The sequence below is a fragment of the Ptiloglossa arizonensis genome, chromosome 4 (genome assembly GCF_051014685.1).
Source record: "Ptiloglossa arizonensis isolate GNS036 chromosome 4, iyPtiAriz1_principal, whole genome shotgun sequence".
Lineage (NCBI taxonomy): Eukaryota > Metazoa > Arthropoda > Insecta > Hymenoptera > Colletidae > Ptiloglossa > Ptiloglossa arizonensis.
The window spans coordinates 23646496-23673929 of NC_135051.1; the positions used below are offsets into that span (position 1 = coordinate 23646496).

At 35.8% G+C, this 27434-nt stretch overlaps 3 protein-coding genes across 3 annotated transcripts; 1 reads left to right on the forward strand and 2 right to left on the reverse strand.

The window, feature by feature from the left end:
- Window positions 1–647: 647 nt before the first annotated feature.
- On the reverse strand, window positions 648–4524 carry LOC143145526 (uncharacterized). The gene is made up of 11 exons (XM_076308988.1): window positions 4461–4524; window positions 4339–4393; window positions 4127–4270; window positions 3926–4045; window positions 3714–3854; window positions 3553–3625; window positions 3182–3463; window positions 2733–3087; window positions 1370–2660; window positions 1059–1270; window positions 648–967 (listed from the first exon to the last, which is right to left on the reverse strand). The coding sequence occupies exons 1-11, from the start codon at window positions 4522–4524 to the stop codon at window positions 753–755; spliced, it is 2952 nt and encodes a 983-aa protein (XP_076165103.1). The 3' UTR covers window positions 648–752.
- Window positions 4525–6711: 2187 nt separating this feature from the next.
- On the reverse strand, window positions 6712–10026 carry LOC143145296 (solute carrier family 35 member F5). Its single transcript, XM_076308535.1, has 9 exons — window positions 9644–10026; window positions 8645–8861; window positions 8424–8561; window positions 8293–8349; window positions 7939–8202; window positions 7686–7868; window positions 7263–7579; window positions 6937–7182; window positions 6712–6851 (listed from the first exon to the last, which is right to left on the reverse strand). Exons 2-9 carry the CDS (start codon window positions 8804–8806, stop codon window positions 6782–6784), a joined length of 1437 nt encoding a protein of 478 aa, XP_076164650.1. The 5' UTR covers window positions 8807–8861; window positions 9644–10026; the 3' UTR covers window positions 6712–6781.
- Window positions 10027–10398: 372 nt separating this feature from the next.
- Window positions 10399–25886, forward strand: Bbs4 (Bardet-Biedl syndrome 4). Its single transcript, XM_076308982.1, has 11 exons — window positions 10399–10511; window positions 11321–11463; window positions 11553–11665; window positions 12044–12138; window positions 12666–12828; window positions 14816–14969; window positions 15873–15995; window positions 21423–21594; window positions 22789–22982; window positions 23051–25640; window positions 25766–25886. Exons 1-10 carry the CDS (start codon window positions 10427–10429, stop codon window positions 23144–23146), a joined length of 1338 nt encoding a protein of 445 aa, XP_076165097.1. The 5' UTR covers window positions 10399–10426; the 3' UTR covers window positions 23147–25640; window positions 25766–25886.
- The last annotated feature ends 1548 nt before the right edge of the window (window positions 25887–27434 follow it).

Consider the following 27434-nt stretch of genomic DNA (forward strand, 5'->3'; position numbering starts at 1 on the left):
AGTATGACATTATCTCGGACTCACCACTAGAGGTCTATGAATACAGTCGATTCTCGCAAGTTGTCTAACGGAATAAGATTTTTATCAAGTGTAGTGGCCTACAAATTTACAGATGTAAAATTTATAACGCAAATGATGCTCGAAGTATTAAAAATATATAAGAAAGATGGAATATACCTTAAACGCGGAAACATTTGGACGTGAATTTTAATTTGAAAATTCTGGTATTTGAAGAAATTTTATGCTTTAGAACTTACGAGAATTTATAATTATTTATAATCTTCAGATAGCGAATCCGAGAAGCACTATTAGAACGATGTATCATGAAGATTACCGAATAAATTGATGTTTGATTTGAAAATTTACGTTATGTTTACAAATAAATGTGACAAGAAATTGAAAATTGTGTACACAAATTTATAATCCAAATCGATGATTCAATGACATTCGAATTAATAATTTTTAAAAATAAAAAATCTTTAAATGAAGTTTTAATTGTAAACAACAAACGTATACAAAATGCGAGTACACACATGCAGAATTAATTACAAAAATACTTGACTGTTACAAAACACATATCAATCAATAGACAAAGAACAAACCATAGTAAAATATTTTTAAGCTTGTACATGGTGCGGTGATCATCATTAATTTATGCAATATTGTTGCATTTCTTACATGCATGCTAGAAATTATACAAAATTATATAAAATTTAACATAATTAGTGTGATTCACTTAAAGCATGCTTATATCATAACTTCGTCTGTAATCTTACTGGATAGAAAAAAATTTGTTTTACACCATTGAAGATGCCACCAAATGCTTCTTGAAATGATGCTAATACATAATCCACAATCAACTCCAGGTAACCCAAATTTTCATAATCATCATATTCTTCATGATAAAAATATTCATACAACATTGGTAAAAATATTATTAAGATGTACATCATACCGCCAAAAAAGACTAAAAATTAAAAATAGAAATTACCATGTATAATGTACTAATTGAATATAATAAAGAACAAAAATTTTGAACTATTAAATAAAGTACTTACTGATAGATTTAAGTTCCAAAAATTGTTTGTCATTTTCTTTATTCTTTTTACATCTTATTTTATTAAACATAGGGTCACCATTAATCGAGTTTGAAACCACATTATTTGCAGTAACGCTTTGGGTATCAACCATAGGATCTGATGATAACTTCATATTTCCATTGAGGTGTACTTGATTTGTTTCTACAATATTTGCTTGATGATTTGAATCCCTGTACAATATAAAATTATAATGCAATTATTCTTTTTTTAAGAAGTCTGAAATAAACCTGTTTTTTGATATAGTAAATGTTATTTTTTATATAACTTACAATGCTTTATTAATCATACTAGAAAGAGCTGAGCATTGTTGCAAAGTTTGAAGTTCTGGATTTAGTTTTAATTGATTTTGTAATTCTTTATCATATACTTCATCTACTTTTTCCATTTTAGTTTCTGGTGTATCTATTGTTGCTTGATAGAGATATTGTTGCTCCATGGTGTTTGTATCTCTTATTTTGTGCCTTAATTTGTTATAATACTCCCAATAACTTTTATTCAATAATTCTTGGGTTTTGGGAGAAATACTTTTTGGACTTTCAATTGTATCATTTGTATTTGATCTAGGAGAAATTTCATATTTACACTTACTATTTTTTAAGCCTGTTTTTGATAGACTCCTAATTATTTCTTGATGTGGATCTATGTCCCCGTCATGTTGCAAATAACTTTGCTCAGTAAAATTTAAATTATTTTCAATTTGTGAATTTCCATTTTTTTCATGCATAGGTAACTTAACATTAGAATGATGACAAATCCTTTTTGTCCTATGATTATTAAATTTGTGAATGTTTATTTGACTAGATTTATGTTTATTATATTGACAATTCGGCCATATTAAAGTATAATCAGAGTCTACTAATGCAGAGTGTGAATTTTTTTGAAAATAAGATCTTGCTCTTCTAGAAAATTTAGCTGATGCCCTTTTTTGTTTAAATGTAATATGTGGTTCAGAATTTCGGCAAAGCATTTTATTGCATTCCTCTTTTGTACAAGGTAAATTTTGTTCAGATTTATTTTTTGCTTTTACTTCATAGATAGTTGTTTTGTGTTCCTTGTAATATGGTCTATCTTGATTATTAATTATATTTGATTGAGGTACTGATTGAGAATATTCATTTTTTTCATTTGATATAATATTTTTCTGATCATAGTTATCTGCATTAATCTTGTTAATTTTTGTTATAGATTTACTGATATCATTAAATTCTTTCTTCTGAATATTATTCTGTGGAATAAATTCAGAATCTGTTGTTTCTTCACCACTGGTATTGTACACAGTTTTCTTTGTATTCAAATGTTGAAAAACACTATTATGTACATTTCTTTTAATTGAATTAGGAATATAATACTCAGAATCACTAGATTCTTGTTGTTTCCGTTGAATTCTTGTATTTTCTAATTTCTCAGGTATATTTGGATTATCTTTGGTAATAGACCTATTACCATCTGATTTTAAATAATTTTCTCTATTTTTATCATATACAGTATTTTGTATTTTTAATCTGTTCCTATTTTCAATATCATAGATATTTTTTTCTTCAATAACTGTTTTTTCACCATCTAAAATAACATGATATCAAAAATAATGGAAATTAAAACTTACCAGAAATAAGTTTCCAGGATAATTATTACCATTACTGAGAGGTTTATTCACATTTTGCATTTGGTTTGAATTTGTTTGTGTGAATTGTTTCAGTGATTCTATGTCAGAAGAATTCATACATTGTTCTGCTTCCTTTTTTATTAAAGATGCAGTTTCAGTTTGATTTCTGTATTCTGAATTACTTAAACATTGCTGCATAACACTATTTGTTCCTATAGTAGGTATTTGCATAGGTATGTTTTGATAAGTAAGAACTGGAACTTGTAAATTATAGCATTGCTTTAGATATTCTTGAGGTAAAGTAATTGTATCAACTTGTATTGCATTTAAAGGATGTGGTTGTAGTTTCTTGTCCAACACAAAAAACAACTGTCCATTATTTTCCTAAATATATATACATAAAAGTAATGAGAGATCTTATTCTGTTAACTTTTATATTTCCAATAAGAGTATGATTATGAAACATGGGGACATATACTTGCACTGGTAAAGAAGTTACATCCACCTGTGTATTTACATCATTCATTGTTGCATAGCAACTCGTGTTCTTCATACATTTATCCTTTTTTGCAATTTCATTGTTTTCAATATCTTCAAAAATGTTACCCGGATTTTTTAAATCTGAACTATTTGTACAATTCTGTTTCTCTATAATTGATTCTGCATTTACATTAACATTGTTATCTTGTTTCAAATACTGAAAGCAGTTATTCTTTTTGTTGAATGATTCATACCCATATAGAGTTTGTGATGATAAATTCTTATAAAAATAAGATTGATTAAATATAATTACATTTAATGTTGTTTATTAGGACTTCAACATTCTTAGTTTGAATATATTATGCTTACCATTTTTAAATTGATTTCCTCAATTTTTCTTGTTTCATGATATTTTTCCAAATTTTGTACTTTTGTTTGTTGCCTGTATTGAAATGTTAATTGTGCGTATTAACAAACTGAATGCAAATAATAATAATAATATATTATTTTCTATTAAAAATTGTATGTACGTATTGATATCCCTCTCAGGTATTGATTTCACTACTTCTTCATTATGCAAAGGTTTTGTGGAACTAGTAAAGTCAGATTGGTTTGCTTCCTTCTCTAATAAATCAACTGATGTCACTTGATTCCTTTTAGTATTCGTCACTCTGCTCAAAAATATATAAGTGACTTTTTAAGTTGGTCACATTTCTATTTATATAGAGAAGAAAGAAGATACTTTTTAAAACGAGGATCGACGTAACCAGGAAGTCTTTTTAAAGTATGCATACTCGAAGTAACTCTTTGGTAATTAAAGGAAGAATATGCACTATCCTTAGTTGTTGTAGATTTAGGAGATCTGAATTTTAAAATATATACATTTAATTTAATGTTGGTGTAACTTATATAAAATTTCAGGTAATGTAAAACCAATACTTACTGATTTAGTGGTGTTTGAACCAAAGTTCGACTCTTTTTAGGTGTTCCAGTTAAAGTAACTATGCATGGAGGTTCAATGGCATCATTGATATCATCAACTAATTTTCGTTGTGGAATTTTTGGCCAAGAAGGATCGGCTGGTATCCTAAAATTGTTCAAAATTAATAAAAATAAATCTTACATAAACACTGCGCATTTAACTTAAAAACTTACCGCAATGACCCTGCATGGTACCTTTGAGGAATTGGTATTAAGTTTTCACTATTTACTGAAATAATATGTATCATATGCATCTTACATTATTATTGAACAAAAATGTTTTAAAACAATTTTACCTTTTATATTCAACTGCAAGGCATTTGTTTCATCATGATATGCCATGTTGAAACAGTCACACATTTCAAAACTTTTTGCTTTTTTTAAAACATTTGTGAAAATAATTCCTGAACTAATTGTCTAAATTATTAATGTTAGAAAAAATACAAAAACTGTATAGATGTAACGTTAATTTCATGTTTCATGGAGTAATTGTTTTATACTTCAAGTGGCACTATTCTTGTTTTTCTGAAGTCAGATGTTCTGTTTATACATACTAAAAAAAATCTTTGCTTGGAACAAATAAATTTTTTATTTGAATAAGAATTAATAGTTTCATATACAAAAAGATCTAAGATGGCATGGTAATCAGTCATTTTGTTTTATTAATGACATATGTATTTATATAATATGTATATAATTATAATCTTAATTTTTAAATATTGTATGTACAATAAATATACAACTGTAGTAGATGCAGGAACAGTTAACTATGATCTACATCAGTATTTTATAGCTTGATTTATGTTACACTAAAGTCAAGTATATTTGCGCACCATAATAATTATATCACAATATCAAGCTAATATTATTATATTTATGTAGTGATTTTTTTCTTATTTTATTTGCAAAATATTATAATAAATTTTTTATTTAACAAATGTAACTTTTTATTATGTATGTGTATGCATATTGTATATGTGCAAGATTTAAATTTGTATAAACATTATGAACATGTAATAAATGTTTAAGACTTCTTTTTTTTTTCATTGTAATGTATTAAAGAAAATTGTGCGCATTGTCAGTTAAAACAGAATTATTAATATTTTATCAATAAATCATATAATCAATATAATAAAGTATACATGCGTATGTGTATGTGTGTATCTTTATGAATAAATATATTAATTACAGACATTATGATGTATGTAAAAACTACTTTAACGAAGGAATGTTTCAGTACAATTATTTTGACTAGATTTGAGAAAGATGATGTAGTTATCACTCTTATATAAAAGTTGTATGCCATAAAATGTATCAATGTTCAATTTTTTCGTTTACCACCACATTTGTTAGTATTACTGAATTTTAAATTGGTCCAAGATTTAAATATATTCTCCCTTGTTCCTGTCTTATGTCATTAAAATTGCACAAACATCTCACTGACATTGTCTTAGAGTTTAGGGCATACTTCATTTTGAATACAACAAATAAGTACATAAAATTAACAAATATTTTTACAGAACAATATAATCTAAGTTATTTGCTTTCAAAATATATAATAAAACATAAATTAAGCTCTTATACAATTCTTACAATTTTTCTAAGCGATTTTTAAACAATAACAAGAATACGTAATCATGTTGAAACTTTACCAAAATAATACTTTGAACAAAGCAATAATAATAACAATTATAACATAATTACTATCAATTTTAAACGTACATTACAAGAGGTAAACTAAGTACCCTTTTGTTTCTCAGCCTTTTTTTGAATGTAGGTATATATGATTTTTCTAGGAAGATTGAGAAACCAAAGAGTGTAGGTAGCACTGATAGTTTTATAAGTTTCTGCAAATTATGTATGTAAATAATTAATTTCTATTAAACGTTGCTTAATATACAAGTTACAACAGTTTAACAATGCATGTAATTAGATAAGAGTATAACGTTACTGATGGAAACTTAATGCCTTTAACAAATTTATCACAATCTACATATTATGTTGCATAAAACATCACAATTAACTTTCCATTCATATACTATAACTTCTTAAAAATATACAATGAATACAAAAGCTAGATACATTCCTTAATAGCTTTAATTCTGTATGTTTCATAAGATTATGATCAAGTAGATTTGATTTCTTATAACTTTCTAAAAAAAATAACGTATTTACGAAAAGGCTGTTGTTGACATTTCGATATGCACAAACAAAAGTTTGAGAATTAATTTTGTTTTCAAATAATGTGTATATTGAACAATGCGCAATTATTGTCTGGCAGTATTGTAACATTCTGCATAAAGGTAAAATCTAATTTTTATGGCAAATAAGCACAGTAACGTATGCATTCGTATAAAGAAGAACTATGACTATTATTTTATAATGTTTAACATTGCTCGCATAGTCTTTGTGAAAATGCTTTGTTGTTAAATATGCGCAGATCATTCAGTTTAAAATATATACAGAATCCTCTCATCCAAGGATATATCCATATTAAGAAGACATATACACAGTACATTGATAACGTTTTATGCTTATTGATGAAGCATTTGTTGTTAGGTGAGGAAATATACATACATAAAACACATTTATTACATAGGTTCTTTGTATTGTCGAGTTAAGCTTCGTGTTCACCATTATTTATTCCTATTAGCGATTCTGTTTGCTCCGCTTCAAGGTCTGGTATTCTAAAATGAAAGGTATTGAGTTTATTACAATAACATTATTTAAATCAAAATTCGCTTATGATTAGTTATTTTTAATGTGTAATACCTTGTTGATCTGTTTTTTCTACAAATCCAAATGTAAATTTTCTTAATTAAATCCATGACTGGATCCCAATTATCATAGTAGGATAGAAGAGATACAGTCAGAAATGCTAAAAGCATTGGAATGGTTCCTAAATAGAAAATGCAAGGATACTCGACCTTTTTTAATAACACATCAGCTATCATCGACATTGGCATAGTTAAACTAACTGCCAAAGTTGCTATAAGGGACGATGTTAGAAAACAGCCCCTATAAGTACAAAGTAATAAGACAAATATGTTAGATAAGAAAAGTTGAGTAAATGAATGAAGCTAATGTTATGAACGTACCATAGCCAAAGCACTTCACTTAAGACTGTACCAATTAGACCATTAATAATTAAAAATGTCCACTGATGAGTATCTGGCCATTCAAATTCTTCCCAATGACCATAATGAAGGATAAAAAACAACGGCCACAAAAGTGTTAAATTAAAAAGTCCAACAAAGCCAAAAAACATTGGAATATCCATCTTATCTTCATGATCCACTTTCCTTTTTATAAATACAATATAAGCTGCATAAAAAAATGCACTGACTAGCGCCAATATTATGCCTGTAGGTATCCTATTAGTTTCTATTGTTAAATCTGAAAGACCAACTAACACCTAGGAACGAAAAGATTTGTTTCTTTTTGTAAATTGAATTCTTGTATGAAAGTTTTATTCAATTTTTTACATTATGAACTTTGTGATAATGTTAGATTATACATACTAGTCCAAGAATGCTGACAGAGACAGCAACCAGCTTAGACAATGTAAATTTATCCCCTCCATTGCTGGGGAAGCCTGCAGCAAGAAATAACGTGAATAAACTTGAAGTTGATGACAATACTGTTACAACTCCTGCTTCAGTTTTTGCTAATGATATTTGATAAGTATAATTTGCCATAAACCACTAGAACGTAATATATTTATATTAGTTTCATATACATGCAATTATTGTAAATTGCTAAATTGTTACCTACAAGTAAACAAAATATAAGTGCAATCTTTGCAACTTTTTGTACAGAAAACTTATTGGCTTGTCGCCTCGCGTGTTCTCCGGCTCTTAAGCTTGCTTGGTAACTAAGTCTTGCCAATAATGCTTCTGTAGCATCACATTCTGACATATGTCGGACTTCTGCTAACTTACTAAATCTTACAGAACGTATTGATGAATCATCACTTTCTGTACCTGAAGAACGATCACAGTGGTCTGGTGTTTTTATTGGAACAAATGTTGGATCACTCTAGAATGGTACAAGTTTTTATTGTTATTAATGCCAGCACCAATTGGTGGCTCATGATGATTTGTTTTAAATAGAATAATTTTTACTTACCAAACTTGTATTGGCTTCTGAATAGAAGTTATCATCTTCCACATTAGGATCTATAAACTAAAAAGACAAAGGAGATGAAAGTGAGAATATAAAAGTAATTTCTTGAAAGAATTATACACACTCAAATATACCATGTATGTTGCTGGTTTATTACATTGGTCTCGCCATGGAGGCCAAAAACATAAACCAAGCAAATAAAGTGTAAACATGGATGTTTTCACGTACGTACTAAAAAATGGCTTTTCAAAAGCTGCTTCTCTATAAATATACTGAAATACAAAATAAATAATATTAGATATGAATTATATTTTATAATTGTAACTTTTACATTAATGTTTTAAGCAACTCTTACTTTAGTTAGTTCGGAACTGGAGACCCAAATTATATCAACTAACAATAAAACTAACAGTCCTAGCACAAGCCTTTGAGATTTATTCATCATTGCTGCAAGTTTATGAGGATCCTCCGCCATCCCCTGCTGTCTGCGCTGTCGTAATTCTACAGAGCAGCTCATGATATATCCAAAACTCTTTCCTCTTTTGATTATGGCATCATGATAAAAGTCATTGCTGAAAAATTGATATTACAATCAGTAGAAATTACAAATTTCAAATACTACATATGTTTATAAATATTAAATTATTTTTGCATGGAAATTGTGATGGAGTATAAAACGATCAAATGAAGTAAAATGATAATTTCACACAAAATCATTACTATCTGAAGTTTATATTGTTCTGTTATTTGTACAATAATACCTTAATTATAGAAATATTATAGTACACATATATATTATTCAAAAACTAAGTAATAAGATACATTAAATTAAGATAAAAGTTGATTAATATAAGAGTTTAACGTTCTTTAAAAAGTATATGCAAACAATGTGCTGTAACAAATATAAATTCAAATACTTGCACAATTCCTTTCGTCGTTATTCTAATAACAAACGTTCTCCAAAGTGAATAAGACAAATGAAACACATGTTGCACAATAATTGTCACATAAATCACTCAAGTGTGTGTTAGGAAGGTAACAAAAAGAGTAGAGACAGGAAGCAAAGGATTAAAACGAGGGACAAAAAAACAATGTTCAAGGTTTCACTACTTTAATGTCCTTTTTTTGGCTACAAGTTTATGTCTGACAGTGTTCAATATAATGCGGTATAAAATTATAAGGGACATATATCTATAAAAAGTGTTTATTGGTCTGTGACTGATAACAGGTGGACAAGCGGCAAATGTGTGAAACCATAGTCGTACGTAAGATAACCTATAAAAGTTGCAACGAGTGTGAATAACAACGTTCCAGCGTGATAATCATACATAAGTTTAACGGAGAATTGACTTACAATTAGCGATAACCCTCAATTTTGCGGCACTGGCGATTAATACATGCACTGGCAGATTCTCTACATCTTGATATCAGGGAACCACGAGTATCGCATGTTGCTTAATCGACTGCACGAGCTGTTTGTTCACGCCGCCGATTTACAATTTTTACACTTAATTTGTTTATAATTCTTTTGCAATATCCTTTTTCTCTGTAATTCAAATATACTAGCACTTTAACATTTCCGTTTCGTTATCGCGTCGGAACAACTACCCGTAACCATGTTGATTTGCCGATGACGTCCCGAATTTTTGTTATCACCCCGATGGCGCTACGTGTCTTGCACAGGGTACTTTTCATGCATCTGATTTTAATTCAAGCACCGTTCTTTCGTAATTCATAATTCCTTCTCGTGACTGTGCCGAAAAATTCTTTCTGCAGCATTAATTTTTTTAGCGCATATTTCTGAATAATATTTTATATCACATGGTACGTTTCTATTTGGAGATATCTTTGAAAAAGTATGATAGATATCATAGATTCTCTTAAGTTTGTATTTTAATCGAAAAGTAAATAGATATGGTAAAACATTATGAATTTTTACGTTGTTTCATTAGTCTATGTTACTTTCGTGGACAGTGGAAGAAGCTTACAATCATTTAAGATAATTCCGTGTAAAGGGGGCTTAACTAAGGGTTGTCATGACGAACAACAGCGACAACATATCGCTAGCTTCCGAGGCAGCGTTGCAGGATGAACAGTACAAAACGTGTTCGTGCAACGTTACTTTTGTGTTCTTAGAATGGCTAACAATATTCTTAGCAATGGTCGTATTCAGCAGCAAATGACTGTTTCACAACGGTCGAGAAGCGATAAAGGGAAGAAAGGTGTTCTTTTATATTCATATGAGTTATGCAAAATATTCGCTCACATTGCAAGTACGCGCGCGAGCACACACAGTGTATATAACGTTCAAAAGTTTGTCGATGTAGTTCGATTAGAATTGTATTGGAATCGGAATTGATAAAAAATAAGGATCCGAAATGGTAATAAAATTATTTTAGACAGCTTCATTATAATACTTCGTTATCGTATCGATTTTTACAATAATGAGGCAATGATAATCGGTTTCTTGTTAACGATTATCGTTGATCTCTCCACACAACCTGAAAGTGTGCGTTCCTCGCAAGAATCGTACAAAAATATTTTCTTTCTCGAGACGTAAAGGAAGATTGTTATTTTTTTCAAATAGCGTATTTAGATACCGATTGAAGGTCACATATTATGTACTTTGAAAGGAATTAGTCACGTACAGTCAGCCACAATAACCTACGTACATCGTGTAAAGTTATTGTAAAAAATATTAAGGAAATTACGAGAGATCGAATTGTTTCACTTCAAATTGTCAATTTAAGAGTTGAAAATATTATGGAAATACAACTAACACCTATTGTATTCATTTACGAAGAAGCATCAACGCACGTGTAGTCTTACGTGACCGACTGCAGATCTCAAACATTTTGTAAAGTATTTTAGCCGATATTACTGTTGTTGCAAAATACGTGTTCAATTATTGTTTTATACGAATCTTGTCGCGATGCATCGAGAATCGTGACTCGTACATACTATATGATTCGTTCACGATACTCATACGATTGTAATGTAATACGATACTGGGTTTTCGTTATCGGTTTAGCGCCGGAAATACCAGCGATAGAAAGCAACAATTGGTTGCTGCATCGTCATTACACGCGGCACGAGTACAAAACCTGCAAAATCCTGATCGATCAGGAATTGTCGAGATCAAACGGACACAATGAATACGCCAATTATTTGAAAGTAAGAGAAATTATTTTAAGTTTGACTAAGAAAAAAAAAAGAAAAAAAAAAAGAATTGACCGCATCGAACTGTTTTCTTATTCGTGCAGGGTTTGATACTCAGACGTGAGGGGAGGATTCAGGATTCCTTGGATTGCTTTCAGACGGCGTACAACGTTAATTCGACGAACGTTAATAACGTGAAACAAATTGCCAAATCACTGTGAGTAAACGATATTCGATTTCAGAGGGCGCTGGAAATCGAATTGAATTCGGACATTGTAGAGACCGTTGACTCGATATTGATATTGGTTTGCAATTAATATTGGTATCAAATATTAATTCGCACGATCATTAAAACCGTGTACAACGCGTTAATGAAATAATTTCGTGATTCAAGAGGTCTCGAATTTCATCATCCCGTCGACTTCCTAGATTAACTAAATTAAATTCTTACTTTTTAAAATAGATTTTAAATTCTTTTGTGAAAAAAATTGTATTTATATTTTAGACTTTTCGATTTAATTCAAACGGAAAAATACGCGGAAAAAATACCCGTTAACGTTGCATCGGTCTTGATAAATTTCATGTTGTTTGGTAGCTTGATAATGGGGAGCCATAAACGCGCAATCGAGGTATACTTGGAAGCTGAGAAGATATCGACTGTACCCGACTGGGAAATTTATCTCAATCTAGGTGAGTCACTGTTATCACATAGACGTTGTTTTCCACCAGATTTCTTAAACAAAAATATAGAAGGTGGTCCACCGATCGCGATGCATCGTTTTTCAAACAGGGTGGGAGCAATTTTTCAAATAAAACCAACAGGACGACAAGTCGAGTAAATTTCAAAATTAATAATCAACGAAACGATAAGTCAAGGTAATCTCGAAATTAAGGGCCTCGACGAGTCGGTTTAACAAGTAAAAAATTAACAATACGGTAAATCAAATTAATTTAAAATAATCAACAAGACGAGACGATAAATCAAATTAATTTTGAAATATTAAAGTAGGCAATGTTTCGTAGCTTGCGGATCATTTTGCTGTTCCACTTCGAGCTGGACGACCGAATCGACTTGAAGAAATGGATCAGAAACCGTCTTAGAACTTCGTCGGTGTTCGCCAAACGATTTACATTCCATTCAATCGATCATCGTGGATCCGTCGATAACGGATCATGCTTCGCGTAAAGTCAGGTTTTTACGATTGTTGTTCTTCTAGGTGAGTGTCACGCGAAGCTGAACCAACTTTACGAAGCGAAACGGCACCTGAAGAGATCGATGGAGCTAACGAAAAACGAGTTACCGTACATCGCTTTGGCCAGAGTCTGCATCACGGAAGATCACGTTACAGAGGCACGGAACGCTTACAACGCAGCACTCGGGTACGGAAGACCTCGGAGCGATGTTTTCCGTTTTTAATGTATTCCACGATTAACGCTCGTTTGACCTCGCCTCGCGAGTATTGCAAATTTCATTCCGCGCCGCAACATCGTCGTCTCGAATACTCCTCTTGTTTACGATTCAGCCGTGTCCCGCCACTCCTCGCGGCAACACCGTTTCGAATTTAAAAAATGTGCCGAGCAAACAGGCCACGTTTCGAGCGGATGGCGATCATCGTCGCGTTTTTCCAGCTTCTTGAACAACGCTGTCTGTTTGAAATTATTTCTCGATCCGTCGACGTTTTTATTTTATTCAAGGCGACGTTGCGTTTTTTTTTTCTCTTTTCTTTTCTTGCACTCAGGCGATTAATTTTACCTCTTGTAAGCGCGAAACGAATCGGTACAGATTCTCCAATGATCCGCGACGCTCTGGGATTTCCCTCTATTAATTATTTAATCGCGTCTGTTGAGAAACAGTCGACGAATGCGTAGATTCGAGCACCGTCGATCCCGGAGATTGCTGTATACCGTGATTATTAACGCGATTGTAAAGTTTAACCTAATTAAGTACGATTCGGAAAGAGTCTACATTTTTCGAAAAATTTGAATTTCTTCGCGCGCGTGAATCTTCTTCGATGGAGTTTCTAACTTATGGAAGGTGTTCCATAACCTTCGAAAGAATCGATTTTTTTTTCTAATTCGTTCTCTCAAAGTACGCCGCGCATACGAGAATACTTTTTAATTAATCTTCTACTAATTATCTTTACCAATTAATCTTCCGATCGGTAGAATTAACGAATACCAAGAAACATCGAAAAAATTGCAATGCTTAGCTAGAGTACCGTAAAAAGAAACGGTAAACGCGATAGCTTACTGTCTGGGTCGTTTCAATTCGTTCTGTTAACTTTTAATTGTATATACTTTATTTTATCGTTCGATCTAAACGATGTTTCTTAACGGATTTGAATCGTTAAAATACGGTAGCGGAAAGGTGATCTCGAATTTGCGGTTTTAAAATGAATTTCAACTTGCTGCGTGTGCAATTGACCGATTTATTGCTCTTTTTTTTACACGGTTCCGCTCGACGTCGGAAGTGTAGTCGGTGACGTTCGATCGTTCGATACTATGGCGAGAAAATTCCCCGGATATATTCAGGCCACTTGATTCCAGAGATCGAACTGCATCTGGTTATCAAGTTATCGGTAGCTGGATATACATCTCTACTCAACTCGGGGAGAAATTTTGTTCGTTCGAGCGTTCACGAAAATCCACGAAAAATGTACCTTCTACAATCTCGCTGTCAGAAATTCCTCGTGTAGGTGTGAAGATTGCTCGTAGCAAAAGGGCGGTTAATCAAAATGGAGAATTCGTATTTCGAATTTGAATAGTTTCTCGAAGCGCAGAATCATCGAAAAAGTACTCACAATTACGACTACTTAAAAATTACTTGTAATACCTTATGGTACGAACGTTCAGCAAATTGATCTATACCGTGTACATAGAAAATGATATCACGTACATTTTGTAAATCGACGAATCGATTAAGAACGTTGCAACGTCGAAAGTCCAAAAGGATGAAAATTATGACGCGGTACGATCAATTTCTGTCTACTGAAAGTTTGCTATGCAAAGTGTTTACCGTGTAAAGTTTACCACGTAAACTGACATTCACTTGTAATCACTTTTTCAAACACTTTAAAATTATTTAACCATCCAGTCATCTTTCTTTCATTTTTCTAAGATATTCAACCGCGTGATTATTGTAATATTGGTTCGTTCGGATAGTAATTTCGTTTTTTTTTGGGGGGGGGTGAAAATGAAACACGATTCTTTTAGAGCATATAAACATTTTATTGAATCATACATACTCCATTTTGGAAAACGAAATGACTTCTCGAACAACCTGTATGATAAATGTAATACGATCGTCGATATTTTTTGCTTCTTATTAGCCGCTATTGACCATTGTTCAATGTTTTATTGTTTTCAGGGGGAATCCCGAGAGCGTCGAAGCTGCGACCGATCTGGGTCTCCTCTATCTTAAAATCGGTGACGTTCAACGAGCGTTTCAACAATTCGGGACGGCCCTCGCTCATTCTCCGGATTGTACCAGAGCTATTCTACCGATTGCTTATGTGATCCAGGTGAGGGACGCTCGGAGCCACGAGTTTTCGAGGCATGCAAGGCACGAGTTCGATTCGTGGATTCAAAGGGACGAGAAATTTCCGCGTAACGGATAATTGATTCCACGGGCGTCTCCAGGGTTCGTCTGGGTCATCCGACGAGACTTTACGGATACAGATTTCCCGATGAAGAGAGATGCTAATGTAAAAATATGGCGCAGCCACGCCAGACACGCGATCCATTGGTCGCGGTCCTCACGAACAATTTGCTTCCGAAGCGTTTGTCACTCATCGTACCTTAATTCTTATACAAAGCATAGTAAACGCGGAAAATCAACTTAGTTAATTTAAAATATGTACACTCGACTTTTTTTGTACACTGGTAAAATTAATGCAGGTAATGTTGGCCCTTGTTAACAAGCGATAGAATTGTAGCAAATTTTGCATTACATCCAAGTTCCGTCTTCTCGGAACACCGTGTTACTAAGAAGATCGAGCGTACAATACTCCATACTCAATACTAAAAAATATTATTTAAAAAATATTCCTCCTCGGTGCGTAATTCCGAGGCAAAGAAAACCCGTATCCATTGAATAATTCAATCGTAAAGATAACGTTCTCCGTTTATCTGAATCGTTATCGCAAAGGTGAGGGGAGAGGAGGAGGGGGGGGGGGGGGTTCGTAGGAAGATTCAATTTCTCCTCTCGAAATGCATTCTTGGTAAACAAAGTACCGGGCGATGTAACGGATAAAATACACGTTTTTGGGGTTGAAGTATGCGTACCGTTTCTTCAATGTTCTTCAAGAATTTAATTAGAGGTACTTCGTTTCTTTTTTTTTTTTTTGGAGCGGGTTGGGGTATGAACGGGGACGGAGACTCGCTGAGTTGCTCGACGTTGCTGAAACGTTCATCGTCCATTTCAGAATCACCAGGAGTACGACGTGGCATTGTCGAAGTACAAGCAAGCGGCCCAATCGATCCCGGAATCGCACGTTTTATGGAACAACGTTGGAATGTGCTTTTACGGGAAGCAGAAATTCGTTGCCGTAAGTACTTGGTTCGGATCGGCGTAATCGTCCACGTGATCACGAGGAACACCTTTTCATTTGGTTCTACGGGCCACCAGAGAGAAAGGGACGCCCCGTTTGGCACCGCAGATATTTGAATTCCACGTTGGATCAGAATACGACGAATCGCGTGGAATTCGAGCGTAATCGTAACACCGATGCGAAACAGCGCCGACCCGTAGATAATACCCGGGTGCACCGATATTTTCCGGTTGCCTCTGTGCGGCAACACTTTGCGGAAGTTGGGCTACGAAGATACCGGTTTATGAAAATATTTGTGTATTACGTTTTACCGGTATTATTATCTTCTCTTTTACGACTTGCACCCTCTGAATAAGTTTCGCAAACATTGCGCACATTGTATATAGGCGAATGTGTGTACACAACGCCACGATTGAGGCGGAACAATTCGCGTACGCCCGACTGGAATTTCTTAACGAATTTATTCCAACGTTGGAACGTACATACAACAAAGAATGTTTGCGCAATCGTGATATACAGAATCGAGGGAACAATTAACTTTGAAAGGGACGATACATATTTATTTTGTTCTTTGGTATTGGAAAAAGAACAAAATAAATATAAGTAAATATAGTCGTGGGGATAGGAAGGTTTCTACGAGAAATAAGTATTTGATCATTTATTCGTCAATTATATTAGAAAAATGTTTATAGATCCGAGGAATAATTTTTCTCGAAGCAGTATCTTTGTTGCATACATCCAGAATTAGTTTAGAATTAGATATATAGAATCTAGGGAACAATTGACGTTGAAAGGGACGATACATATTTATTTTGTTCTTTGGTATTGGAAAAAGGAAAAAGTTGTGGGGATAGGAAGGTTTATACGTGAGATAAGTATTTGATAATTTATTCGTGAATTATTTTAAGAAAATAATTACAGATACGAGGAATAGTGTTTCTCGAATATTTTCTCCAAGCAGTACCTTCGTTGCGTACACCCAGAGTTAGTTTTTTTCTCTCCCACGAAACGAGGAGTAACAATCGACGAATCAACGTAAATTTTATCCGCGGCTAGGTGGATCTGCACAGGCTGCCGGATTTAACGACGATAATTAATTTAAAGTCCATTAAAGGGGACGGTGCACGCGCCACCGGGGTCTCGAATGACGGTCGGGGCACACTTGCGTTCCGGAGGAACTCAATTAGAGGACAAGACAGAGGCGCGTAATGCACCGGTGCGAGGTGTAGTCGGAACGGGAGAAAATCGGTGAATGCAAATTACGCGCCAGGGTATTCCCTAATGAGAAGAGCGGGCCATTCTCTAAGAACGCGAAACAGTTCTAAAGGGAGAGTCAGTTCGACCGAAATTTAACCTATAGGTTACGAAAAGAGGGATACCAAGTTCCAGAGACAGCGGAGCCTCGATTAATAGCATTAATTGGAGGGACGAAATGTTTGGATACTACGTTTGCAACCCTTTGAGCTTCCCCCGTGGCCCTTGTAACGCACCGATCAACAAATCCCGATAATTTTCGATAATTTCAACATCAAACGTTCTGTTGATTACAAGGGGACATTTTAGTCTGTTGAGATACCCATTGTGGAACGATTTACGTAATATACAGGGTGGTTCGTAATTAATGTTAATGTAATGTTCTAAATTCGCTGCCATTAGCTCGGTATTACCCGCGACGAAAAATGATTGTTCGTCGCGAGTAATACCGATTACCAGGTCTCACCACGTGGAGGTTGCTGCGAGCGGAGACCCGGAGAGAGATAGATGGAATCGAAGTTCCATCGATCTCTCTCGACATGCCATACAAACGAAGTTACCAAACCATGAAGATGGAAGGAATCAAAGTTCCTTCGATCTCCTGGTTTAGTTCTGCCGAGCGATTACATTGTGGAAAAAATTAGGCAAAATTGGGAAAGACGCGACGCGAACCGTGTAGTTGGTCTTACTAGGTCAGTTCCGTTTCCCCTCCGTGGTTCCGATTCCAGAGAAAACGAACGACGCCTACCACTCCCCTAGAGGAGTGCCCCGTTTCTCCATCTTTACGACGAGAGGGTCTTATTTTGGAGGCTTTCGCAGGGACCAGCAAAAATGCCTGCACCTGTGTTCGCAACATGCCCTCTCTGGAAGCGGACACACTGGAAGAGACGGCGACTGACCGTTCGGACCAGCTACATGGCCCGTCACTTGCTTATGCAACAAGCAGAGGTGGCCGGACTGTGAGACAAGGAAGCGAGCAAAAATAAGCTAAAGATTGGTTAATTGCTCGGCAGATTACAGATATTCGTACATGGTGGCCTTAAGACTAACTTAGTCTAAACTTAAAATTAACGATCCCGCGGAGGATGCGACGAGGTAGTCCTCTTCGTTTTTTAATATACCTAGCCGAGGTAGTACATAAATTGAATTTATAATGAATATTAAACAAGACTATAGTAATGCAGTAACAAAGAAAATAAACATGGAAAAACAAGTAGAAATTAAAATTAGAGAATAAATACAGATTTGTCAAAAGAAAAAAGTTGAAACAAATGAAGAAAAATTGAAAAAAAAAAAATTAGAGAATGGTCGCCACTACTGACTACCGCCTACCAGCGGTCAGTACCAAGTGGCACCGAGTGGTACCGAGTGGTCCGTGAAGAGTCCAGAAACCTAAAATGGAGACATCCTTCCTCCTCGGAGGCTCCCTGTGGAATGAAATGTTCGTTAACCGGGGGCTCCTTATATACCCACCACAAGGTCACGTACCGTTACTTCGATTGTCTTTGTTCGATCTATCCGAATATTTTAAGAAATTGATGGCTTTTAAGGCATTATTTATACTAGGACATTGTTAATAATTGTTTAAACTATGGTCCTACGACGGTTGTTAATAATTATGATAAATAACCATCACGATATAGCGAAATCTGCGAAGGCGAACGGTTTCGGTCAATGTTTGTTCATTTCCGCGATTGTTACTAACATTTACGCATGTTTCGAATATTAATATTACAATATGCATCCTATCTATGTATTATAAATGATTAATTTGCCTATGGAAGTTAATTTTGACGAAGATTCGAATTAAAAGGTGGTTTCTGACGTATTGTTTAAAACTGCTCTATTAGCAGAGTTTTAAAACATAGAAAGTAACAATTGTTTACTAGAGACATTAATTTAACATCCGTTTCGTTCCAATTTTATTGCTTTTCACCATTTAAAACCCCACTTATTTAAACAACACGTCAGAAACCATCTTTCACTTCGAATCTCGATCGAAATTAATTTCTGTACTTTATTTAATCGTATTTAGTGAGTGTGGCTCTACAAAAATCACTCACTGGTCATTTCGAGGCAAAAATCGTGTCAGTGTAACAATTCGTGTCTTAATCAAATATCTAAAAAAAAGTAGTTTCTCGAAAAAATCGTCCATCAGATTATAATTGCATTTAAAGTCTAATGCATTAATCGATAGTCCTTTGGAACACGTTCTACGAATAATTTTCTTTCGAATCTTCAAACTTCAAGAATAATACAGAAAAAAGATTATCGATTTCATCTCAATCGAAGAAATCGTGTTTCCTTCCGGACAGGGCTTCCTTAATCGATAGCCATTCAAAACACGTCCTACGAATAATTTTCTTTCGAATCTTCAAGCTTCAAGAATAATACAGAACAAAGATTAATACAGAAGAAATATTAATTACCGGTGTTTCCTTCCGGACAGAGCTTCCTTAATCGACAGCCCTTCGAAACACGTCCTACGAATAATTTTCTCTCGAATCTTCAAGCTTCAAGAATAATACAGAAAAAAAATTATTAATTTCTTTTCAATAAAACGTGTTCATTTCTTCAAAGAAATCGTCTTTCCTTCTGGACAACATTCGAAGATTCGTCTCTGCAAAGTAATCATCCACTCTCGAAAAGTGGCCGAACGGTGTCGGCACGATGTTCGATATTTACGAAAGGGAGACCCTTTTTTTTTTTCTCCCAATTACCGGAACGCCGGAGAAAAAATTCTCCTCCCCTTGGTCGATGTAGCGCGATAAATAGAATCAGCGAGCGTTATTAAATATTTTCCCAACAGGTAGCAGACTCCGTTCCACGAGGGGCGAAAGAAACGGGAGTATAGGTTGGCGAAAGTCTACGGATCCGTGTTCGAGATGCAGGGACGAGCTCGTGCACGGAAGTTTCTTAATCCACTCCCCCATTATTCCACGAGGCGCAGTTACTTGTTAGCGGGGCCGAGACGTCGAAGTTAAGTGGATTAAGTTCAAAGCTCGGCTTTAGTTACCTTGTCTCCGATAAGAGGCACGAGGAGAACCACCGATAAGAAAAAATGTGCATGCGACGGCACGCGTTCGTTTTGCCCCGCCATTGACGATTCGAGAAAAAATTTAATTTTCATTATCCGATCGTTGGATCGTCGATTCGTTCAACGAGCGGATCACGTCGCGCCATTGCCTTGAAACGATGGTGTACCGTGGAAAATGGTCTTCCAGTGTTGTTTACGATGTCCACGGTCTCGAGATGGTGCGCGTGGAATTTCAACGCAAAAATATTTATCGTTTAATTGTTCAAAACTGCGCACCGTTGGCTCACCATGTGATATTTATATTCGATCATCGTGGTTATTACGGGGTACTATAACGCGAATGAGTCAAGAGATTACGTCAGATCGAGAGCGAACGAATGGAGAATTTTTTTAAACAATACCGTACGCTTGATCGATTCGAATCTTTCACCATGGACGGAGTGTGCGATAACTCGTGGAACCATATTTTTTAATCGTGTGTTGGACGCGATGGTACAAAATGGCGCGCGATTCTATCAGAAGTGTGCGCGGTGAGTTGGACATCGGTAATCTCGGGTCCGATTGGTGTTCGAAAGTTTGAATTTGAGTATGTTCATGTACAATGGTATTTCGACAAGAAGAACAATCTCACATCGTATAATAGTCTTTGGTTCGAAAAGATCCCGAATGTTTTTGAAATTTGTGGTTTTTAACTTTACGATGCAACGAGAAGACTAAGGAAGTGCAAGTGCATCGATTGGGATCGTTCTAATTGTATCGGGTTGAAAGCCTTAAAAAACAAAAATATGCAAATCTGTATTGTTTGAAAGTTAGCAAACATGTATTCCAGTTATTTCGTGGGATTTCGAGTTAGGTGTCGAGTTGCATCTAGCAAGGTACCCTCGATTATTTTCCTCGCGAACCGATGATCGTTGGATACCCTTATATGGTGTTTTCTCGTACCATGTTTGCACAATTGGAGTGTTCGATTCGGTCAATTTTAAATTAACGTGCACAGAGCTCGATCGTATTATTATTGTTAGGTGTACATATTTACGCAACGATTGTTTCCATTGGTTTGTCCGCGCTATCAACCGTTCGACTGGCCGGGAATTGTCGATACAAATCGGTTTAACGCTCCAATTTGTTTTCAGGCAATTAGCTGTTTGAAGAGGGCTCACTATCTGAACCCGATGGCGTTCCTGCCGGCCTACAATTTGGGGATGGTTTTTCTGACCACGGGACAACCAGCGTCGGCCGCCATCTATTTGTGCGCTGCAGTCAGCGCTGATCCCAAGGACCCTATGCCTTATCTTCTGCTTGGACGTAAGAGGCTCTTCTTTACATTTCTGGAGAGCGAGAATTATTATTTCGATATCCGTCGGATGGAATATTGTCGTTTTTTGGCGCCAAAATACGTGGAATGATTCTTAAGAAGAACTTCAGCGAGCTTCTTTATGTTTACATTTAATATTAATTTGTGGTGTCCACTTAGAAGTTAATTGTACACGCGAAAACGATGAAAATGTTCATACAATAGGTTACTCATAGAATAAGTTCATAGAATAGGTTATGTCGTTCGATAAGAAATGTAGCTATTAGGTTCGTCGTTTTATTTTTCTAAAGATGGTACTACTGTTTGATGAACATGTGTGAAATTTCATGTAGATTTACAGTTGTTCAAAGTTGAAATGTCACAGTATTTTCTTACAATGGCAAAACGATGAAACAGTTTCGAACGACGAAACAGATCGAGCAACCTATTCTATGAACATTTTCATCCTTTCTGCGCGTATTTCTAAGCGAACCACCACAAATTACGAAACACACTCTGCACCGTCCCTGTGGAAACGGATCACCGCACAAAATGGCGAACAAACATCAAATTCGACACACCAGTCCGACCGGTCCAACTTCCTCGCAAGTTAAACGACCGTTTCAAATAGACCGTTACAAAGAATCGGAGAGTGGTCAGGTTATAAAAAAGAGAAGCACCCAACTTCGAGAGAACAGCTTGACTTATTTTAATTCCAGCCAGGGACTCGACAAACGTTTTCCCACGATTCACCATCGCGAGCTCGAATCCCTCGGGATTCCCCGAGCCCGGTGTCTCTCGGGCCTCGAGTTCGAATTTATTTCGTTATTAATAAAAATTCCATTCGTCGCGTCGTTTCATCCCTGACCCACAACTCTACCCCCCGCTCACTCACTCTCAACCTTTTCGTTTCTCTTTGTTCATTTTCGCCCGTTACGACGCCATAATTTCTCCCCGAGAAAGAAAATCTCTCGGCCAGCGAAACGTGCTCGCATCGACTTTACAAAAAGACGCGAGAGAGCTCGTGAAACGCTCGAATCGCCACAAAAGTGAGAAAATAATGGCTCTGTCTATGTGTGTGTGTATCTATGTGTGTCATTGTCGCATAAGAAATTCCAACGATATCGATTTCGCCTATCATCCCCGTAACAATTCTCCGAGTGGAGAACGAAGTATTGACGAAGTGTTTCGGTTTCTCGTTGCAGTCGCTTTAAAACGTTTGGACGACTTGGAGGGTGCAGAGAAGGTGTTGCAGAAGGCCCACGAGCTGGCCCCCCAGAACCCATTGATACTGATCAATTACGCCATAATACTGGACGCGGTGGGGAACGGGAGCAGCGCCGTTGAATTTTTAACCTCGTTGAACGACATCGCAGCCGTGATCGATGTAGATCCTCAGGCGAGTCCCATCGACGATCTCGCGAGTTCTTTCGCTTATCTAACTCTCTCTCTTCTTTGTTTTTCTAGATAACGCAGACAGCGAAGAAACTGTCGACGAAACTTCAACGGGAAAAGACCGTACGTAACGAGGACGAGAGGATCCTTAGCGCGGACGAAGTTTGAAACTGGATCACCGTCGTCGAGTGCAAGAATCTTCATCGGGAGGATTACCATGGAAACGTTTCATTTCTATAAAACCCGTCGAACACGTTTCTCACCGTTTAACTTTCCAACGAACGATTCGGTTGCGCGAAATTCATCGACCCGGTTCACGAGTTTGACAGTTAATAAGAGAGAGGAAGAGGAGGAGGAGGAGGGTGGAGTGTCACCGGGAACCTCGTTCCTGGAGTAACTTTCATCCTTCGTGTTTATAACGTAGAACGGGGTCCTTGCATCGTCGCGTACCGTTCCGTCGTTGATCCGTGGCTGTTCACGGAGTCCACGTGTCAAGGAGACTCCGGCTTTTTTTCATTTCAAGTTTTCCCGAACAACCATTGTACGTTAATTCGTCTATTCCCAGCGGGCGGCGTTCCGAAAGTGTCAAGGATTTACGAGGGTCGACGCAGGAGGATTACAAGCCCGGAAAACGTATTGATGGAATGGCATTTCTCCTTTTCTATTACCCCTCTTTTAACGTTATTTATAGCAGTTGGATAATAGACGGGCGAAAGATCGATAGATAACGTTGGACGGTAGATACGGTGTCTTGTAATTCGTGGCGCGATTAAGAACGAGTTCCTCGTTCAAAAATGAATGGAAAATGTCGAGTGAATTTTTCTCGTACGAGCTCTCCTTTCTGAGATAATTGATTTCGAAGGTATGGCGGGGCACGTGACGATACAAATGATACTATATGTAATGCAATGTGTATTATGCGTACACTGTATACGATATAGTCTATTACACGTGAAGGTAGTAATTTATAAAAAGAATTCAAGTATTGGAAACGGTTTGCATTGGGAGGAATTCTCGAAGACGCACGTGCCCCGAATAGTTTTCCAAATTTATTATCTCGACGAGGAAGGCTCGTACGAAAAAATGTTGTTCCGAGATATCGATTTATTTTTGCGTCGAGTATCGTTCCATTTTCAATTTTTCGAAATTTGCGCGGTAGAATTTTTATTTCGCGGCTGGAACAGCGCTGTTTAAATCGAACGAAAAGAGCACGATGGTTGACTCAATTTAATAACACTTTATCCGATCGTTCGTCCGTTGTTACGTTTGTATGAATAATTACGATCGAATTGTACGAGGTGTTTTACTGAACTACATTTTCGATGCTTTCTTTCCGACGAGCTCCGCCCTCTTCGATTAAACCTCCCGGTTTATAATCCTTGTTCGTGTGAACCGTGATTACGAAATCGGCCAATTACGGAAGTAATTAAACTGTTTCTTGGTAAATTGCCTCGCGAGATAAGCCGTGTCAGGTTTCTTCGGACGATCTATCACCCGTAATATCGGTTTTACGTAACTCGGGGTGAAGCTCGTGAGCGTCTTATTTAAAAGTTTAAGAAAGTTCTTTGTAACGTCGATACGTTAGCGGATTTCCTATTCAGTAGCGACTGATGCTTTTGAGCATCCCATCGAGCCAACTCCTCACTCACTTGTCCCGCGATTGCGGATGTAAAATGACAAGAGGATTAAGGATTAGAGTGTCCTTCACGAAATTGAAATTTGCATATTTGGTCCGATTTGTAGTCCGAGACAGAGGATATTAGTATTTTAAGAGTTGTAGCTGAAGTACAAATATCAGAGAACGTTAGTATTTTAAAGAAGAGCTGTCATACTTGTTGTAGAGATACTAGAGAACATTGGTATTTTAAGAAAGAGTGGTCGTAGTTGGTTTCTTCAATGTATAGGGAATGTTAGTAGTTTAAGGAAGAGTTGTTATAGTCGATGCATAAAGGTGAAATTGTTTTGTAATGGAAACTTAAATTTACACCCTCGTTTTTGAACCCTCGTTAGATGGTCTTAGGGACTCAAGAGATCAGACTGGCGAGGGCTTAAAGCCAGGGGTTTGAGACGTTAAACCTTCTTATATTCTGTCATATGTGTCATAAAATTCCGTTTGAATTCTAAAATGTAAATTCAATTTCGACCCGGCTTCAAATATTAAACTTTCAGAGAGAAGCTGCTTCCCAGATCTTTCGTAGCGCCATGAAGAGTTTAAAGAGTTTTTGCCTTAACGTGTTTTCTGCCTTCCTGCATATTTTCGTCGCATCCGTCAGATTGAAGAGGTAGATGCTCGCCACTCGACGATCTCGTCGAGGGATATCCACTGTAAAAATGCCGGCGCAATAAGAAACTGGCGATGAGAACTGGGTCGAAAGTAGCTTGACACGTTCCAGCTACGACACCCTTAAATTTAGGCAGGATGAAATATACATCGGTCCGTTGGTCCTCACTCTAGACGTCGGGCCGTGCGAACAGGACGAGAGGGTAAAATATACTGCTACCCCATTATTGTTATAATTAATATGGAGGGTAGACGACTCCTTGAAATACAATAAAGTGTGATGTAAGACGAGGATACAGGGGTTGGAAAATTTCAATAACTGTGATAAACGTAGGTAACGTCGTACAACACGTAATATGAAACACCACAACATCTCGACAGGTAAGTAGAAACTCTGCCTGCAATTGTGTGGAATTTTTTCCATATTATAGTGGTAGTTGTATTTGTTAATTACGTATTTTAAGTATGGTAACGATATTTCATGTATGTTAATGACATTGTTTCAGTAAGGCTTTCAAGACTTGCAAGACATTCAAGACCTTCAAGATTTTTAAGACTCTCAAGGCTTTCAAAACTTTCAGAACTTTCAAGACTTACAAGATCTTCAAGACTTTCAAGACCTTCAAGACTTTCAAGACTTTCAAGACTTTCAAAACTTTCAAGGCTTTCTAAACTTATAAGACCTTCAAGACTTTCAAGACTTTCAAGATCTTCAAGACTTTCAAGATCTTCAAGACCTTCAAGATTTTTTGAAACCTTCAAAACTTTTAAGACTTTCAAGGCTTTCTAAACTTTCAAGAATTTCAAGACTTTCAAAACTTTCAGAACTTTCAAGACTTTCAAGATCTTCAACACTTTCAAGATCTTCAAGACTTTCAAAATCTTCAAGACTTTCAAGATCTTCAAGACTTTCAAAATCTTCAAGACTTTCAAGATCTGCAAGACTTTTAAGATCTTCAAAACTTTCAAAACCTTCAAGACTTTCAAAACCTTCAAGACTTTCAAGATCTTCAAAACCTTCAAGACTTTCAAGATTTTCGAAATTTTCAAAACTTTCAAAACTTTCAAGGCTTTCAAGGCTTTCTAAACTGTCAAGAATTTCAAAACTCTCAAAACTTCCAAGGTTTTTTAAATTTTCAAGACTTTTGAAGCTTCCAAGACAATCAAGATACAAGGCTTTCAAGACTTTCAAGACTTTCAAGGCTTTCAAGGCTTTCAAAACTTCCAAGACTTTCAAAAATCTGTTAATCATGATTGAAGTGTTTCGATGACACCATTACGATATTCGATACAGATTCGAAGTGCTTCAGATTCCTACCAATACCCACAACCATCGGTTTACGATATTCAATTTTTTATCCATCCAGGATCTGTAAATGACATTCGTTAATCGCGAAGTACTCGAGACAATCGAGGGAGTCGACGAACGGACCAGAGGCGTTAACTTTATCCGCCCAGATACGATCGGATTTACCAGGGACAATTAATTTAAAGCCTCTTGAAGGGAAAGCGCACTGCACACGGTAAGGTGGTACGGAAAGACTATTGGAGGTGCGCACTTCTCTCGTTGCTGATGAGAGAATTCAATTAGAAGAGACGACAGAACGATGCACCGTTGCAAGAGGCCAGGAGGAGCGGGCAGAAAATCGGTGAACGCAAATACTTCCTCCATATCTTATAGATATCTGTTTGCAATTTTGTTCGACTGAACAGTCGAACGTCACGGAGAAAATTTTTTGTCAAATTCGCTCCCCTAACAGGGAACTTGTTCTTCTGAAACTTTTCTCCTTCGATCTCGATTTTCCAACATTGTCAATTCTCATTTTTTTTTTTGAATTTATCCTTCTAAAACTTTTCTCCTTCGATCTCGATTTTCCAACATTGTCAATTTTCATTTTTTTTTTTTTGAATTTGTCCTTTTGAAACTTTTCTCCTTTGATCTCGATTTTCTGACATTGTCAATTCTCATTTTTTTTTTGAATTTGTCCTTTTGAAACTTTTCTCCTTCGATCTTGATTTTCTGACTTTATCAATTCTCATTTTTTTTTGAAACTTGTCCTTCTGAAACTTTTCTCCTTCGATCTTGATTTTCCGACATTGTCGATTCTCATTTTTTCTTCTTACAAATTTAATTACCGTCTCGCCAACAAAAGAACAACAACAATTTACTCTGAT